This window comes from Lepidochelys olivacea (assembly GCF_965140295.1).
Source record: "Lepidochelys olivacea isolate rLepOli2 genome assembly, chromosome: 6".
Taxonomy (NCBI): Eukaryota; Metazoa; Chordata; order Testudines; family Cheloniidae; genus Lepidochelys; species Lepidochelys olivacea.
The window spans coordinates 64,107,911-64,125,530 of NC_140416.1; the positions used below are offsets into that span (position 1 = coordinate 64,107,911).

Here is a 17,620-nt window from a genome sequence, read left to right on the forward strand (position 1 = left end):
AACAGTGTACTACTGCCAAAATTGTTCATCCTTGTACATATGCAAATCTGTCATTCTCTTTGCTAATAATTTATACAAATCTAATGGAAACAGCTTAAAGGGAAATGGTGTGCTAGACTGATGTTTTCACTGGCCTGCTGGTTGCTCAGGAGTATGTGTGAAACAAGTTAGTGGACTCAGTTTGGTCCCTCATTGCTGAATGTTCCAACCCGCTGCCACAATTGACAATTTTGTTAGCAGAAGTCAAGGAGTAAATGTGCTATCGCAACTGAAATATTGTCTCAGCCTCTACAAGGCAGGCCAACAAAAACTGGCAGGCTCTCTGTGAAGGCTATTGTTTATCTAGAACATCTGGCAAATTTCTCCAGCATTGTATTTGTAACAAAATATATTAAATAGATTTCTTCATAGGACAGTAACTTTACCCCACGCATTGCTCTCTTCATTACTTGTCTGTATTACAGGTATTGTCCCATACTCTCCTGAAAATTGTCTTGGAGCCTCCTTTCTCACTATTGCAACATTGAGTAAACTGACCACTACAAAGCAGCTGTACATTTGTAGTGTGAGCACCCTCTGCTCTCTTTGACTTGAGGCACTAAGCTGTTGTATATACAACACTTGCTGTGAACACTGCCCTCTTGACTTAAAGTGGGTGGACTGGATTGGCCATAGAATCACAGAACTGGAAGGGACCTCGAGAGATCATCTAGTCCAGTCCCCTACACTGAAGGCAGGACTAAGTATTATCTAGACCATCCCGGACAGGTGTTTGTCCAACCTGCTCTTAAAAGTCCACAGTGATGGAGATTCCACAACCTCCCTAGACAATTTATTCCAGTGCTTAACCACTCTGACAGTTAGGAAGTTTTTCCTAATGTCCAACCTAAACCAAAGCTTTGAGTGAGGCTTGAACTCACAGCCCCAGGAGTACTCCCCCCCCCCCCCACCAGTTACACTACTGTAGGTATTTGTTAGAAAATGCCTCCTTGCCTTATTGGGATCCAGGAATCAAACCCGAGTCAACTCCTTAGAAAGCAGCTAGGCTCACTACTAAACCACCAATGCATCCATCTTTAGGCCCTGATCCTGCAAAGACTTATCTTTATGTACTGTGTCTATAATCCATGGAAAGCTTAAAAAAGAAATAGTGAGGTAGCTTGTGCCTTTTCTGATATATGTGACATGAGCTGAATTATTGTGTAAAACAAAGTCTCAAACTTACGCTTACTGTGGCCCAGCTTTTAATGGTCTACACAAGACAATCTCTTTCCTCCCCTTCACGCTCACAGCGACTTCCTCTTTCCACTGGCAATTTCCTGGTATCTTCCTGGTAACCACAGTAATTGCCTAGAGGGGAGAGTAGTCTGGGGAAGGGGCAGCCTTCTGTATTTTTAAATGTCATTTAACGCGCTTTCGCTGCGGGCAAGGGAAGCCAGCGACAGGCACCCAGGTCGCCCTGTGTGCCCCCACCAACAGTAGCTACTGTGAGTTACACCAGTGTGTCCTGGGCGGCTCATGGCCTTGAGGGCAATGGGGCGATGCCAGGGCTGAGGATGGGGTGCGGCTGCACTGAGCCGCGATGGCTCGGGGGGGGGGAGGGGGATGCCTACCCCGTGAAGCTTTTGTGTTAGGCTGGTGAGACGCCAGCAGCCTCGGCCACTTGACCTCAAGATGGCGACTCTAGTAAGGGTCAATCAAGTGGTTACCGCTCCTGGTTGCCCCCAGCAAAGATGGCGCCGTACACCCCTTTTCTCCCTACGCCCTTCTAGACATCACCACTCTATGGTAAGACGCGCTTTGTGTCTCTGTGCGTATAGTGCGGACTTTCAATCAGAACTCCCAGGCTGCCTCTATGATCGGGCGGCGCGGTGCAGGCCGGGACGCTGGCGGAAGGGGCGGCTCACGTGACACCCAGCACAGCACGGCGGCGCGCCTGGTTCTGTGCGGTGTGTTCGCGGCCTAGAGGCCTCCAAGCCCGGCGGAGGCGGCGAGCGGGACAGGCCTTCCCCATCCCCGGCTGACGTGTGCGGGAGAGGCTGAGGCGGTGCCCCGGACGCGGCTCCTGCCCCTCAGGGAAGGAGGGTGAGTCCCGAGGGCAGGTGGGGAGAGAAGCCGCCATCGGCGCCCAGCCACCCGCCCGCGGAGGAGACGTAATCCCCGGCGGCGGGACGGGGAGAATTCCCCCCCCACCCGCTCCCCGTCCTGGGAGAACCCGCCCCCTCCACCGAGGACTACGAGGGGGCTGCCCAGCGCCGGGGGTGGGGGCGAGTCGCGCCCTGGGGTGTATATTGGTGCATCCCCTCCCCCTCCTCCTCCCCCTCCTCCAGCAAGCGGAGAGTCTCTGCCCTATGAGCGGAGGAGGCGGGGACGTCCCTTCGCTGAGGGGTGGGGGCCACCTGCCATACTCTAGCTTGGAAACGCGGAGCGTAGCCATCCCCCCATGGGGGGGGGGGCACCTCTTCGTCCACACTGCCTACCCCTGTGTAGGTCCAGTGGTGAGTGAGTGGTGGTAGTTACATGTGTCAGTGAAGGCGACTTAGCGCCTACTTTGGCCAAAACCCATGGTGTTTAAGAACATACTAGCTGGCTGTGGATCCCACTAGGATTGAGCAAGACGAGCTATTTTGCTTTTAAACTGTATTCGTTCTGATCATGTCTACACTGGTAAAATGTATTGCAAGAGAACATTTTAACTAACATGATGTGAAATGTGATTTTTGAAATGTGAAATATGGACAAGGACAATTATATTCAAAAATATGTTAGTTGGTTGTGATTAACAAAACTTTCAACCTGATTCTAGGGAGTCAAGTGTTTTAAAAGTGTTGATAAGAATATTTTTAAACAACTCTCATTTCCCCAGATATGTCTACACAAGCTCTGAGAAAGAGATGGAAGCTTTCTCTGTTAGAGGGGAATAGTCTTCCCTTCATTTTAGTTAAAAATGAGGAGTCTCTAACAACTTCCTCCACACATGCATGCTCTCTGTCTTCATCACTTTGTGAGGTGAAGATAAGCTGGGGTGGGCAAACTATGGCCCATAGGCCGCATCTGGCCTGTCAGGGCTACGGATCTGGCCCGTGGGATTGCCAGCCCCGTGGCTGCGCCGGAAGCTGCTGGCACTGCGGCCCCTGGGGGAGAGGGGGCAGAGGGCTCAATGCGCTGCCCTTGCCTGCAGACACTGCCCCCTGCAGCTCCCATTGGTTGGGAACGGGGAATTGTAGCCAATGGGAACTTTGGGGGAGGTACCCACAGGTGAGGGTAGTGTGTGGAGCCTACTGCTCCCCCCTTCCCCTAGGGGTCGCAGGGACGTGGTGCAGAAGAGGAGCAGCGCAGGGCCAGGGCAGATATGGAGCCTACCTTAGCCCTGCTGTACGCTGCTGCCACCCAGAGCCCGCACCCCCTGCCGCACCCCAACCCCCTGCCTTGAGCCCCCTCCTGCACTGCACACCTCATCCTGCACCCCTGCCCTGAGCCGCCAGTCCCCTGACCCAGCCTTACATTCATGGCCCTGCGTGCAATTTCCCCATCCAGATGTGGCCCTTGGGCCAAAAAGTTTGCCCACCCCGAGATAAGCCACCACCACTAGTGTAGTGCAGTGCAATAAGTGTGGAAGTTTAGGTTCTAGGCCCAGTCAGGCCTTGAGAGAGAGAAGCCCAAATCATAGTCTTTTGCACTTTTTATGGGGCCAGACACCCCCGCAGTAGTTGCTTTGCAAACAGTTTTCTGGTTCTTCATGCTCCTCTCTAAAGATTTCCTGAGAAAGGAGGCTCATTGGATGCCATAGCCCTGGCCACACACAGGAGATCTAATCATGTTGCTGAGGAATCCTCTTCCCATTCTCAGGATTGAGGTGCAGGCAGCCCCCACATTGACAGTGGAGCTTTGTGTGGGCACAAGAAGTTACAGAATCAGGGGCTAAATAGTAAAGTGTGTTGCAGTGAGAGGCAGGGCATGCAGGGAAGAGTAATGGGAAGGATAATGGCTGTCTGCTATTTTGGTAGAGTGTGCTGCCTCTTGGGCAGCCTTTGCATGCATAGAAGGTAAAAATCCACACCCCTGAATTATGCAGCTGTATTGAGCGAAATCCCAGTGTGCCAAGAATACAATAACAGAACCTCAGAATGATGGCAAACTGGAGTTTTAGCTGTTTTCTACTTCAAAATAGCTTAAAATTCTATAATGAGGATTGTATTGACCTAATTTAGACCCTGATTCTGCATACATTGAACTCAATGGCAATACTGACCGGAACAATTTTCTTATTCAGTTGTTTCCTCTTCCAGAGGTCATCCTGTTCTGAAATTTTTTGGATATTTTTCTTGCAAACCTGTGCTGTTAAGTGAAATGAAAAATGTACAAAGTATTTGAGGACAACATATAAATGGGCATTTATTCATTCTTTGGTGTGGTACTACTTAGGAGGACTAGCCTTTGAAGACTCATGTACTGTCAGAATTGTCTAATGTTTTTCACCCTAGGAATTTTGCTTGTTTTAGAAAGTATTTAAAACACTGATGTGGTGAAAATACTACACATTTTTAACAAAATACAAGGTAACATAGTATTCAAATCACCAGCAGAATATTTGTAACATCCTTTTAATTTGAGCAATTCTGATTATGTAATTGACAAGCCTACCCAGCATAATTCTGCAACCAGCTGTATATAAAATTAGACTTTCAATAAAGCATTCCACTCCAGACAAAAAAACACTACTAAAATAAGTATTGGAATATATCTGCATGTGCACCAGATTTTGCCTAAGACTTGAACAAACCAAGCTTAAATTTCTAATCTAGACAAAGCTGTTTTGGGGATTGGTTAACCAAACAGTAATAGAAGAATTTTCCAAAAGTGAATTGCACCAACAGCATTCCCTTATTTCAGAAACTGTTTTCTTGTTTGCCTCATGTTTTGGCAAAAATATCTCCTTACTGTAGACTAAATATACAGACTTTGAAATGCAAAAGGACAGTATTGGAGGAATTTTGGAGGTGAGGTAAAATCAGAGTTAAAATGGAAATAGTCAGAAGAGCCTTGACCATAGCATCGCTACTATGATAACATAATATGTATCTTTACCTTCAAATATATATTTTAAAAAATTAAGCACTTATTCACACAGCTCGCAAGAGTTGAAGGTTCTGTAATTCCTGTGCTACAATTGATATTACTAACACCTTGTGTAGTGCAGCCTCAGTTTAACAGTGTTGTAATTAACTGTTGCATGAGGAATACAGACTTCTGAATGCTGTTTTTTATAGGTTTTTAAAACAACCTTTTAGTTACCTTTGGAAAGGAAATTACACATTTTGCTCAACCAGGTTTTGAAAAGACCAATATTAAAACAAATGGAAAATTATTCTGGGGGCTAATGCTAATAGGGTCCAAAGTTATTGTCATCAAGATGTTATTTCTGCAAGGAGGCTTAGTTGCCAATTTAATAAAAAATTAAAGATGTCCTTGATTGTTTTAATTACATTACTGATTCTAGTAATGAGAAATTCGTGATCTACTTACAGCCCTGTCTGTTCACCCACCATTATTAAAAATATATTCTATATATTTAAAGTTTAGAAGTACTCTGAGTAATTGAAATTTTAGTTTCTTTAGCCACAGAATGTGAACATGGCATCAGCAGTGCAAGCTTTCCACGCTTTCTTGCTAATATGCCGGAAGTGTGATGCAGTGGAAGTGCTTCATAATGAGACAGTAGTACAGACTCCATGTTTTTTCAGTATTTGGAATGACATCACTTGTGATGGTGACTTGTGTGTTTTAGATACCTATTCTCCAGGTGTTGAACTCTAATCACTGACACATTTTGTGTAGGCTCAGTTTCATTTAAAGTCCTACTATGTTAATGCATTAGTGAAAGCCATCTGTAACTTTGCGTAAGGTAATATAAAAACAAGAACTATAATATACACTTGTAAACTCTTCTCACTTGTGAAAATATATCTATATCATTTAAGTGATTACTTCACACATTTTCTTAACACTCTGGAGAAATCTGAAGTTTACCATATACCTATTGAGTGGACAGAGCTTGAAAAATTTATCAGATCTAGAAAGCTAACCCTACTAATTGTTGGCCAGTATGAAAGGGTAGCACCTAGTGAGAAGCTCCATACCCCAGCTGCCAGGATGCCTACTAGGGTGTTCTCTCTGGACTGTGCTTGGATGCTCATACCTTTCTGTATTAGCCTTTGGTTTGTGGGTGACCAATAGGGTTGCCAATTGTCTAATCACACAAACCCAAATACCCCTTCCCCCATGCCCCGCCCCTTCCCTAAGGCCCCACCCCACTCACACCATCCCCCCCCTCCCTCCATCGCTTGCTCTCCCCAACCCTCACTCACTCTCACTGGGCTGGGGTAGGCAGTTAGAGTGGGGGGTGGGATCTGGGCTGGGGCTGAGGGGTTTGAAGTGTGGGAGGGGGCTCTTGACTGAGCCTGGGGCAGGGTGTGGGGTGCAGGAAGGAGTGCAGGGTGCAAGCTCTGGGAGGGCGTTTCGGTGAAGGATTGGGCTCCAGGCTGGGGTAGGGGGTGGATGCAGGAGGGGGTATGGAGTGCAGGCTCTGGCCCAGAGGCGCTTACCTTGGGTGGCTCCCGGTTGGTGGTGCAGCGGGGCTAAGGCACACTCCCTGCCTATCCTGGTCCTCTGCTACTCCCAGAAGTGGCTGGCATGTCTCTGCGTCCCCTGGGGGAAGCTGGGGGCTCTTCCTGTGCCCACAAGCACCACCCCCACAGCTCCCATTGGCTGCAGTTTCCTGCCAATGGGAGCTGCGGAGTTGGTGCTCGGGGCAGGGGCAGCGCGTGGAGAACTGCCCAGGAGCTGCAGGGATGTGCCAGCCACTTTTGGAAGCGGCGTGAAGCTAGGGCAGGCAGGGAGTCTGCTTTAGCCCCACTGCACCGCCAGACTTTCAGTGCCTAAAATCTCCCAGTTTGGCTTCAGTAGCTTCCGGGAGATAGGGCGTAATTCCAGGAGACTCCCGGCGAAACCAGGAGGGTTGGCAACCCTGGCAATTAGCTTGAACCACCAAGGCCCTTCTGACTGATGGAAGGGAGAAGGAGCACATGCCCTCTTCTCTCCCTTATCTATGAGTTTACTAATTGTCATTGGAGAAATCCTGCTAATCAATTCCTTCTTCTTTCTAGTTCCTGCCTCTCCCCCCCCCCCCCCCCAAAACAAACAAACAAACCCAAAACAACCTCCTGGCTTCTACAAGGTGTCTCTCCCCTACCTTCCCTTCACAGAGAATAGCTTCAATATCTGTATCTACTGCTGCTCAGCTCTCCTTAACAGCTGGAGAATGAAACTGACATCTTTGTCAGTTTCACTCTTCCAAGAGAATTTTACACAGCAGCAGAAAAACATATCCTATTCCTTTTAACTTAATTTTGCTGTTGCATGTGAAAGCTATGGATAGCAGAGGTACTGAAGCTCTCTCTACTCACTCAGGACTATATCATTGAATTGATTCACATTAGTAAGATCTTTTCAAGGGCTAGAAACTTGTTCCTTTTTTAAACAAGTTTAAATTGGTGAATTTTTCAAGCTGTGTACATAGCAACACATTTTATTCACTGTAGGCCTAGACGTGAAAGGTTGTAAACCCTGTCTGTTCTGTACCAACTCTTTTTTTTATTCATCTTGAGGGCTAAAGGTTATTCCACTGAATGCTAGGTTTTGCTTTGATTTTGATCAAAAACAAACCTTAGCCTATATGGACATATGAGCCTCCAGCTCATTTGGAACAAGTCTGGGTCCAATAGTTCTTTCCTGCCATTCTTCCCCAAAACTGTCTTTATGTATCCACATTTGGAGGAGTCCCTTTGTTCAGATCTCTCCTTTCCTGGGACTCTGGGGAGTGATTGCTTGGCAGGGTGCATTTGACTTTTGGTTAGGAAAGTACACAACAGAAATACCTAGGTGGAGAAGGGAATCTCCTCGTTCTCCCACCCCAAAAGTTGTAGATGTTAGTATTTCAGCTACTTTAAACTGTCTTGTGTGTGGCAGTAGATTTTTGATTCTCAAAGCTTAATGGTGAAAGGGACAGCAAAAAGAGAGCCATAGAAAGGAGAGGCATGCTAAAAAATATTGAACAGTAGAAAAGTTTGTCTATTTTGTGTGATGTAAGTATAGCTTAGATCTCATAAATGTGAGAAGTCTTCTGTTTGCTACCTGGTTTACTCCTCCACCTCAGGCCTTGTATCAGATACATTTTACCTTTACTTTTGGTGGGAAGAGCTGGATGCCCTTGGGCCAGTTAAAGGGACATTGTCTCTACTTTAATCTTTTGTTAATTGGCTAACTTAAAAAAAAAAAAAAGCTAAACTTGCATATTGCTCCATTTTAAATAGTAGGAACTGAACTTTAAAAAATAGCTGCTTTTTCTGCTCCTACTTAGAGGTATATTTGATGTGAGCTCAGGAGTAACACCACCAAATATGCTTGGACTCACTGCCCCTGGTGTACATGCCTGCTTATTTCCATAGTTCTCCCAGACTCTGAAAATAATCTTGGTTCTGAATTCTAAAATCACATGTAACTCCTTCCTCTAGACTCCGAGGTCTCTCTTTATCTGTTATCATGGTAGGATAGTGGTATTAGCTTTTAGTGCTGACATCACAGCACTACCATGTTTCCTGCTTGCTCCAATGTATGGAAGGTATAGTACTCCTAGGCCCAGTGGCTCTCGTTTCTTGCTCCTCCCTGCTCCAGCACGAGTGGGGTATAGATAATGTTTTTGTTCCTCATCTGTCTAGCTCTTGCACCATCCACATGCAGACCTATTTCCTGCTCATTCTGGCTCCTGCACTTGGGGTGCACCTTCCCTCCCCAAATTATCGCTCTCTAACCAGCTCTTGCTAAATGAAACCCATTTTTAAAACTGGACAAAAAACACCTCCAGCAGGGATTGGAACCCTGTTGATTCAGGGATAGTGGCTGAGTCTGGCATTCTGACTTAGTGGTACCCCATTTACTTAAGAATATAAGCTCACGGTAGGATATCTGCATGGTAATAGTTACCGATGCATTAATGTATGAGACTGTATGTGCATGTTATCTGCTCGAGTAAGGCTGATGAGCATATGGGTTTTTTTGGTTTGTTTTTTTTTAACACCAGTTTCGTCTGTAAAGACCAGATATTTGAATAACAAGCTAGATTACTTTTTAGATAGTTGTGAATATAATTGCTATGATGGTGCTGAAACTAAGAGTATATGCCTCCCTTCTGTTCTGGTAGGAGCTGTGTGCACTTTTCAAATTGTAAATGGTCTCTTGTAAGTGTATATATAGATAGTGAGTGCATTTTAGAATGTTCTTTATTATGGGTAGGTAGCATGCTGACTCTTCAGCTCATCAGCTACCAGCCAAGTTGAACCAACAGACATGGGAACTGGCAAGTTAAAAATAGACTGGAGAACCCTCTGCATGCTTATCAACTCTGTGTTTGAAGTTAGAAATTTTCCTTGTGTTTGTCCCATTAATAGATATTGCTTTTAGCTAATTCTGACCCTTGGTAACTTGATTCACAAACATCTAATACATTACTACTTCATCTGTGCAGGAGAGCTAGTTGGCGTATTGCAAAACTTTATTCTGAATTTATTTCTGATTTTAGATATTGGAAAAGTATCTCCTGTGGGCATATTGTATTTTCTCTGAGCTCGTTATCTACGAACAGTTCTTTGTGAAATGTTTAGCATAAAGAATTAGCTTAATCTCTTGCATCAGTCCATCCTAAAAGGCAAGACTTTCATGTTTAATAATAGCACTATTAGAAAATAAGTCTTCCACTACTGCTTTGTTATTGCTTAATTGGGGAAAGGAAACATGAACTAAAGTTTGCATTTCAACAGGCAGTCCCTAGAAGGACGAAAATCAGAGTTAGTATGGTGATTGTCAGTTCACTCCACTTTGAATAGATGTTTTGAGGCTATCTTTTTTTTCTCCCCCCCCCACCCCAGATTGCTGCTGCAAGAATGTCTTTTCCACCTCACTTGAATCGCCCTCCTATGGGAATCCCAACACTTCCACCTGGGATTCCACCTCCACAATTTCCTGGTTTTCCTCCACCTGTACCTCCTGGTAAGTGATGTTAGCAAGTAGAACTACTACGGAACTAAGTAATTTTTCCTGTACTAAATTTTAAACGTTTTGTATTCACTCTTGCACTTATGCAATTGCATACATGTATTTTAAGGTTGAAGACCCTATTTATCCATAGAGATGTACAATATGAGTAAGCTTCCCGCTGGTATGCCCAATGTTTCTCTGAACAGAAATTAAAGCTTCTAGAGTGAGAATAGCTCAGTTTCTGTGTCTAATTATTCCTCATCCTCTCCATTGAGATTGGCTCCTAACGTCATTTGTTTGTGGTGATGGGTTTTATGACACCTACCTATTTGGCAATGGACTGCAGCTTTCAACATTTTTCAAATAGGCTACTGTAACAGCCTTTGGGGATGGTAACCCAAACACCATGGAAGGTACTTGGATACCCTGGGAATGTGTGCTAGGAAAATATAGCAGCAACTTTTGGTAGCTGCTAGCCTGTTTTCAATTTGAACCCATAGGTGAAGGGCTACAGAGTCCATTAGCAGTCCCTTGGCCATGGTTTCATTTGCACACTGAGGACCCTTCCTTGTTGTTTATATTACAGTACAGGCAGTCCTCAAACTTACGACACAATTGGTTCCTGAAAATTGTGTTGTAAGTCGAAACGCCATAACTCAGAACCACAATACACTCCATTGCAGGACCAAGCGTCTTAAAGTCAAAACCAATTGTCGTAAATCGAATCAGGGTGTCAATTCAGAAATGTCGTAAGTGCCGTTTGTTGTAAGTTAAACGTCGTAAAGTCGAGGACTGCCTGTAATACTAAGAGGCCCCAGTCAAGATGGGGCTCTTTTATGCTAAGCACTGTGTGAAGACATGGCTTATAGTTTAAGGAGTTTACAATCTAGTCCAATTTACAAATACAGGTTTTATTTTAATTCTTGTTATCAAATCTAAATATTTCCTATCAAGGTTGGCAACTTTTGGGACCATGAGATCCCCTAACATAGAAGAAGTTGTTGTTCTCTGTATTGAAGCTTGGGAGCTCTGAGTTTATTTCTGTCTCTAACTTTCTAAGCAAGCAAAATGTTCTGGAGGCATGGGGAGTGTTCTGAGATTTCATAAGGAACAAGGTGGATCCCTGGGATTGAAGATATTACTTGCTGCACATTTTGGTTTGGAATAACTTTCTAAGAACATATATAATTGCCTAAAATAAAACAGAACTCTGTGGACCATGTTTCTCCTCCAAGAGATACAACTTAAATATCCTGTTCTGTATTTTAACAGGATGTCAGCAGGCCATACGGATAACTATCCCAATACTGCTTCATATGGGAATGTATGTGCCCTTTCTGGCATTGTTACATGGTGAAGACACACCTATTAGTACCTCATGATGCCTAATTTTTAGACCTGTTTTTTGTTGGGGGGGGGGAGAGGAGGAGGACTTGCTTTGACTGGACTCTCATAAGCACGTTTAATGCAAAAAGCAAGTTAAAATCCTCTGCTAAACCTGTCTGTTGTAACATTAAAATTTCTCTCTCATTCCTTTTCTTCTGATTTTCTATTGTTGTTTCCTTATACATATTGTACTTCCCGGTCCCCCTTCTTCCATTTTCAAATTTCTCCCTCTGTTTCCATTCTACTCCCCTTCCAGTGTCTCTTCTTCCTCTGCTCCTAGTGCTTAATCATTGGGCTGTCATTCTAGTTTCTCTTATATTGATCGCTCATTCTTTCTTTGCATTCCCAGTGCACAGGCTAGTCTCAGTCTAGAGACAGAAGCTTTACTTTTTCAGGCTAACAGCACATTCTTCTTTCTGCACTGTAGCTGGGAGCAGGGAGTAGTTGGAGGCTAGTGGAGCAGGAGAGAAGGGTGAGAGCAGCTGTTGTATTATGTTGCAGTTAAGTAAACTGCTGCAAAATGCTGCACAGCATATGGGCTACAGAAAATACCTTGCTGACCCTGTGTGTGGCTGTATGGGTTATCCACTGGTGTCTTGTAGAGTAAAATATTTTCAGAAGCCGTGTGACTGAACTACTGCATATATGGCTATAAATGTTAACACAGTTTTGTCCTAGTGGGTAATTCTGGAATGGTTTGTAGAATATAAAAACATTCATCTCCTCTCCCCCACCACACACAAGCCCACCAATCTCTTCTTGCATTACGTTATTTAAAACTTAAATAGAAGTTTTTGAGATCAACAGGCTATTATCTTTTTTCTGCTAAAGCTGCACTTCTTTGATTAAATAGACATGTTCTGCCACTGAAAACTTTGTAGTGAAATTTAAAACTGTAACCCTGTTTGCCATTACTATGTCCTGAGTGTGTATACATGTTTCCGTGCTATTGCAAGACTTTATAAAGCCTATATTTTTTTGTAGTATTACCTGAGTACCATCTCTCTTCTTTCCCAATGGCATTTTAAAGAATCTATTCTAAAGTGTTTGGTGTATATGCTTGATACATGTAAGTTTCTGTTATTTGAAGGTTTCCTTATTACCACGTAAGAGGAAGAAGAACTTTCCTCTTGCAAAGTCTGACCTTATACAAAACAAATTAACTGTTTCAGTACTAGGAATCCATATGGGGTATAAACAGGAAGAGAGAAGGATTTTGAAAATATCATAGTCTTTCTTGCAACTGGAAAGCATGATCTGCATCGCTAATGTACTAGTCTGTGGGGATAACACCTATTTCCCTAAAGAGGGGGCACTGGTTTCTCACTTCTCTACTCTTCTGTGACTAATACTACAGGCAAATAGTGACACTTGTAGTTAAGATTGCCATATACTTTTCTGTACAAGACCTTGTTTTCAGTTGTTTTGCCAGACTTTAACTGTTTGGGCTGAAATTTCCTATGCCGAGTGTCTACCTCTGGGTGAATTTTTTTTTTTTGGAGAGTTTCAGCTAAAACAGTTTGGTGGTTTCTGGAAACAAGATTGGGGGGAAAAGGTTATTTTGTGCATTTAAAAAAAATCTTACAACTGATTCAATGACAAGCGCTAGCACCTTCGTACTTTACAATGGGACATGGGGTGAAATTTTGGCAAGGGGGTGTGTGTGTCTCGTCATGGTGTCAGGAATGTGAATTTTTGCTCTACCTATGAAAATTCACCTAAATATGACCAAGTTATAAGCATCTGAAAAATTACAGTTTCTGTATGCTCAGTATAGATTTCTTAGTTTAGCAGCTAAATTGTCTTGATTATCAGCGTTGGGTATACTCCATACACAGACAACTCCTTTGAGTTGACCAGACTGCTACTCCTGAGGGAATTCTGTGCAAGTGCAGAATTAATGTCCCCTGCAGATTTTACTCTTTCCTTGAAGAATAATTGATGCATGCGCCCATCCTGGGCAGCAGTTCCAAGTAGGCACGTCTGGTTTGGGCATGGGGAGCAGCCTGGGGAGATACAAATTGCCATCTCTTCCCCTGTATGTGCTGCTCCAGTGGCTGGGTCAGACCCATCCCTAGGAACCTCCCCCAGCTGCAGGAAGCTCAGCACTCCCACTTCCTGTCCCCATCGCTCCCCAGCTGTGGAGGGAGGGTTCACTGTGTGGGGAGCTGCCCCCTATACACCCAGACCCCCTGCCAAGCCCCACCCTCCCTGCACCTGGATCACTCCGCTAATCCCCTTGCACCCAGACCCCCACCCCACTGAGCCCCAATGAGCTGCACCTGGACCCCCACTCCCCCAGTACCTAGGCTTCCCCTTCTATTGCTGAGCCCCAGCACCTTCACCTGGATCCCCACCTGCAGAGTCCCATTCCCACTGCACTCAGCACCCCCCAGCAAGCCTCATGCATTGAAATCCTCCAGACCCCCAACCAAGCTGCTGGCATCCAGATTGCCCCACACACAACCCTATCACCACACAGCTGGATTGGGCTGAGCCTGCTTGCCCCACACCTGGATTGGGTAGCAGGGCTGGGGGTGCGTGCAAGATTCTGTTCCTCTTGCTCGCTATTGCAGAGTGCCTGGAGCTGGGGAGAGAAAAGGCCTTAGGGTGGAGCAGGCCCGACTCTTGTGCTGTGTCAGGGTCAGGTCTGTGTCTAGGGGAGGGGGAGGCTTCAGGGTGATCCTCCACCTCCGTGCAGCCAGTGGCCTGCGCTCCCCACTGCCGTCCTGAATCTTCCACTTCCATTGCCCTTCTAACTTATTATCTTCAACAATTTCAGTTCTAGACCAGTGACTGTACATACCAGTGACTGTACGTGACTTGCTGAATACTACTTAGCCATGCCATTCACGAAGGCCCCAATCTGGCAAAACACTAGTTTAATTGGGGAAACTCAGGTGCTGAACTTTATGCACATATTTAAGTGCTGTGCCAAATCACGGTCTAACTTTACTCCTAAGGATGTACTGCCCTTTTGATATGTTTACACAGCAAAGAAAAACCTGTGGCTGAATTGGCTGGCACAAGCAGGGCTTGCAGAGCTTTGGTTGTGGGGCTATTTCATCACTGTGTAGACTTCCAGACTGGGGCTGGAACCAGGCTCTAGGACCCTGCAGGGTTGAAGGGTCCCAAAGCTCAGCTCCAGCCTGGGCCTGGAAGTCTGCACAGTATTGAAACAGCCCCACAGCCTGAACCCCATATGCCAGAGTCAGCTGGCACCGACCAGCCGTGTGTGTGTGGTTTGTTTGTTTGTTTTTTGCTATGTAGACGTACCCTTAAAGTCTTCTGTGCTTGATATACATGGAAATATTAGTATTACTATTCACTTTGTGACACCATATAGATGTGCTAATATGCCTAGTATGGAATCTTTGTCAAAACTCTTTCTGAATCTTTTTTGTTGTCTGTATTGTTGCGGACGTACTTACTGAGAGAGATTCTAAAATAAATTACCAAAATAAATGAAAGTGGTGTGATTATATTGTTTTTAACAAATAAAATATGCAGAATTTTAAAATATTGTGCACATAATTTTTAATTCTGGGGGCACAGAATTTCCCCAGGAGTAGACTGTGCATGGTCCATCCCAGGGCTTCAAATGTTGAGAGAGACTTTTCATGCAATTGGTCTTTGTGGCTGCAGGGGGCAATTGTGGTGCCAGGCACTATATCTGAGAGCGAGCAGACTTTCTCTCTTGTCCTCTCTGTGCTCCCTCTGCTGATGCCCAGGCAGTTTGGAGGAGGAAGCCGCCTGACCTGAATGGGAGTGGGTGTGGGGGAGGAGATGCAGGGCAGTTGGGGGGGGAGGTTAGGAGCAGGATTTGGTTGGGGGTGGGGAGGATTTGAGGGTGAGGGGCATGGAATGTGGGTGGAGGAAAATAGCAGCAGATGAGGAAATGGAGCAGGAACTGGGAAGGGAAGAAAGGGACAGGAGCAGGGGGGTACAAAAATGCAAGCAGGAAGAAGAGAAAGATATGAGGACAAGAGGAGGAGGGGAGTGTATCTGGGAAATGAGTGAGTGGGTAGGATGGGCAGAACTTGGATCTGTAACCACTAGAGAACAGTCCCCTACAGAACCTGAATTCTGAATCCTTTGTTCTGGAGTCTTAATACTTCTTTGCTGTCTAGCGATTAGCACTCACTGGCCAAGTGTCTCCACCCTTCTTCTCTGTGGACCTGCCATTGGAGATAACAACCTTTTGCTTACAGTTACTCCATTAGGTCAGGTAATAGTGGGGTGCTGCGGGTTTAAAGTTCCCAGTGACCCATTTTTGGGGTGGCGAGGAAGGAGGAGAGAAGCATCCATATAGTTTCACCTGATTAACTGGTTTTTGTGTTTTTCAGTTTTTGTTTTTAAAAAACTGAAGGTTTCTTATGTAATGTACTACGTTAAAAGAACATCAAGGTTGCAAACTCAAGCTCTCACAAATTAGGAAATGCTTGAATTAAAGTTGCCCATGCAACCCTAATTTGGCCCTCTTGTACATATGCATTATGATACTGTCTTTAATTATATGACCACATACTCCCTCCCTCTCCCCCCCCGGACCCCCTGCCTGGAGAATGAGGCTGTTGTCTATAAGGCCTCGTTTGTTGGAGAGGTTGGAAAGTGTAGTGAATGAGCCAGGGAACTTCATGAAGAGAGAGAATGGTCTTGTGGTTCAGGGGTATTGTGAACATAAATTCATTAATGTTTTTAAAGAACTAAGATATGACAAAGAATATCAGAGATGACCAGGAGGAAATAAATTCTGTTTTCAGTGCAAGATTTGGATGTTGTGCAGTATACATGTTGTTCCATGGTATGATCTGAATAAACAGAAACAATAGGAAAATGTTGACTGGCTATCCATACAGTGAGCACAGTCCATTCTATGCATTGTGAACTTCATATTTGCTCTGAATTTGTTCTCTGATTTGCAGGCATGTCTGCACAGTAGCATATCAGTGTTACTTGCTACTTTTTCCTTGCATACGATGATACGTGATTGGCTCAGGTGTATTCTGTTTTTGTTATTCTAGAGTGTTTGTGGGTAACATTGATATATTCTCTCTGTCTCCCTCAGGGACCCCCATGATTCCTGTACCAATGGGCATTATGGCTCCTGCTCCAACGGTAAGTAGTACTGGGAGTAGAGGCAAAGTAATGTGCACAAAACATGCTTTATTGATTGAAACTACTCTATGTAATTTGCCCCCAATTCATTAACATTCACAACCATGAAAGGAAAAGCTTGGTGTTAAATGTTAGACTCATATATTAAACTCTGACTTGGGCAAGGTTTTAAAAGGACATATCTGGAATTGCTAACTGCAAGAAATTGAAACAGCTATTGTTTGAAAATAGAAAGTTCAACTTTTATTTATATCTCAAATGAAATAATTTAGAGATGGCCTCATGATAATACTCTGCACTGCCGTGCAAAACACCAGGGTTGGCTGGCTCGTCTCTTGCTTACCAGATCAATAGGCCTGCTGGGTGCCATGAGGTATTCCGTAGCCCATATAGAAGCAGTGTTGGGGGATGCACTCACCAAAACTGACCAGAAGAGTCAGTGCTGACAAGCTACTGAGGAAGTTCTGACAAGTCCTTTTTGGCTACAATGCTGTGGGAGGGGAAAGATGCTCAGGACTTAGGGAAACCTTGAGGGAAAAACAGCTTTTAGTGGTTTTATCTATACACATGGATCCCTACTGGCAGGTAGAGTTGTTTTCTGACTATAAAATCTGGGTTCATTCTAGGTATTAAAGCCATTTCCTAGCTGTTTTTCCATCTAAACTAATGGGACTGCTGTTTCTAAAATCTTGCAAAAGTGGAATCTACTGAAGAAATCAGTCCAAAACCTAATGTCTCTAAGAGGAATATACTCATGCTAAATTATGTATTTTATAGCAGTAAGATGCTAGAACAAATGCATTATTCAGTATCCTGGAAGAAATAAGGTTCTGCCCCTGGCCTTAAAGAATTGATGAGGAGGAAATGAGCACATGTACACAATGAATTTTCTTTTTTTAAACCCCTCTTTATAACATGACTGGAAGATGTGCACACACATGAATGCCCCATACCTAACTACATATTCTCCAGTTCCAAAACCATTTCTTCTTCACATTCAAGAAAAGAGGCTATCGTAGAGGAG

General features: G+C 44.5%; 1 protein-coding gene across 2 annotated transcripts in view; it reads left to right on the top strand.

Annotated features, from left to right (window-relative positions):
* Nucleotides 1–1,891: 1,891 nt before the first annotated feature.
* RBM25 (RNA binding motif protein 25) overlaps nt 1,892–17,620 on the top strand; it is a 40,175-nt gene continuing 24,446 nt past the window's right edge. For both annotated transcript variants that reach the window (XM_084629900.1, XM_084629901.1), the window contains exons 1-3: nt 1,892–2,085; nt 9,984–10,104; nt 16,547–16,596. In XM_084629900.1, coding sequence (XP_084486026.1) covers nt 9,999–10,104; nt 16,547–16,596 — 156 coding nt within the window. In that variant the 5' untranslated portion in view covers nt 1,892–2,085; nt 9,984–9,998. The remainder of the gene's footprint in view (nt 2,086–9,983; nt 10,105–16,546; nt 16,597–17,620) is intronic.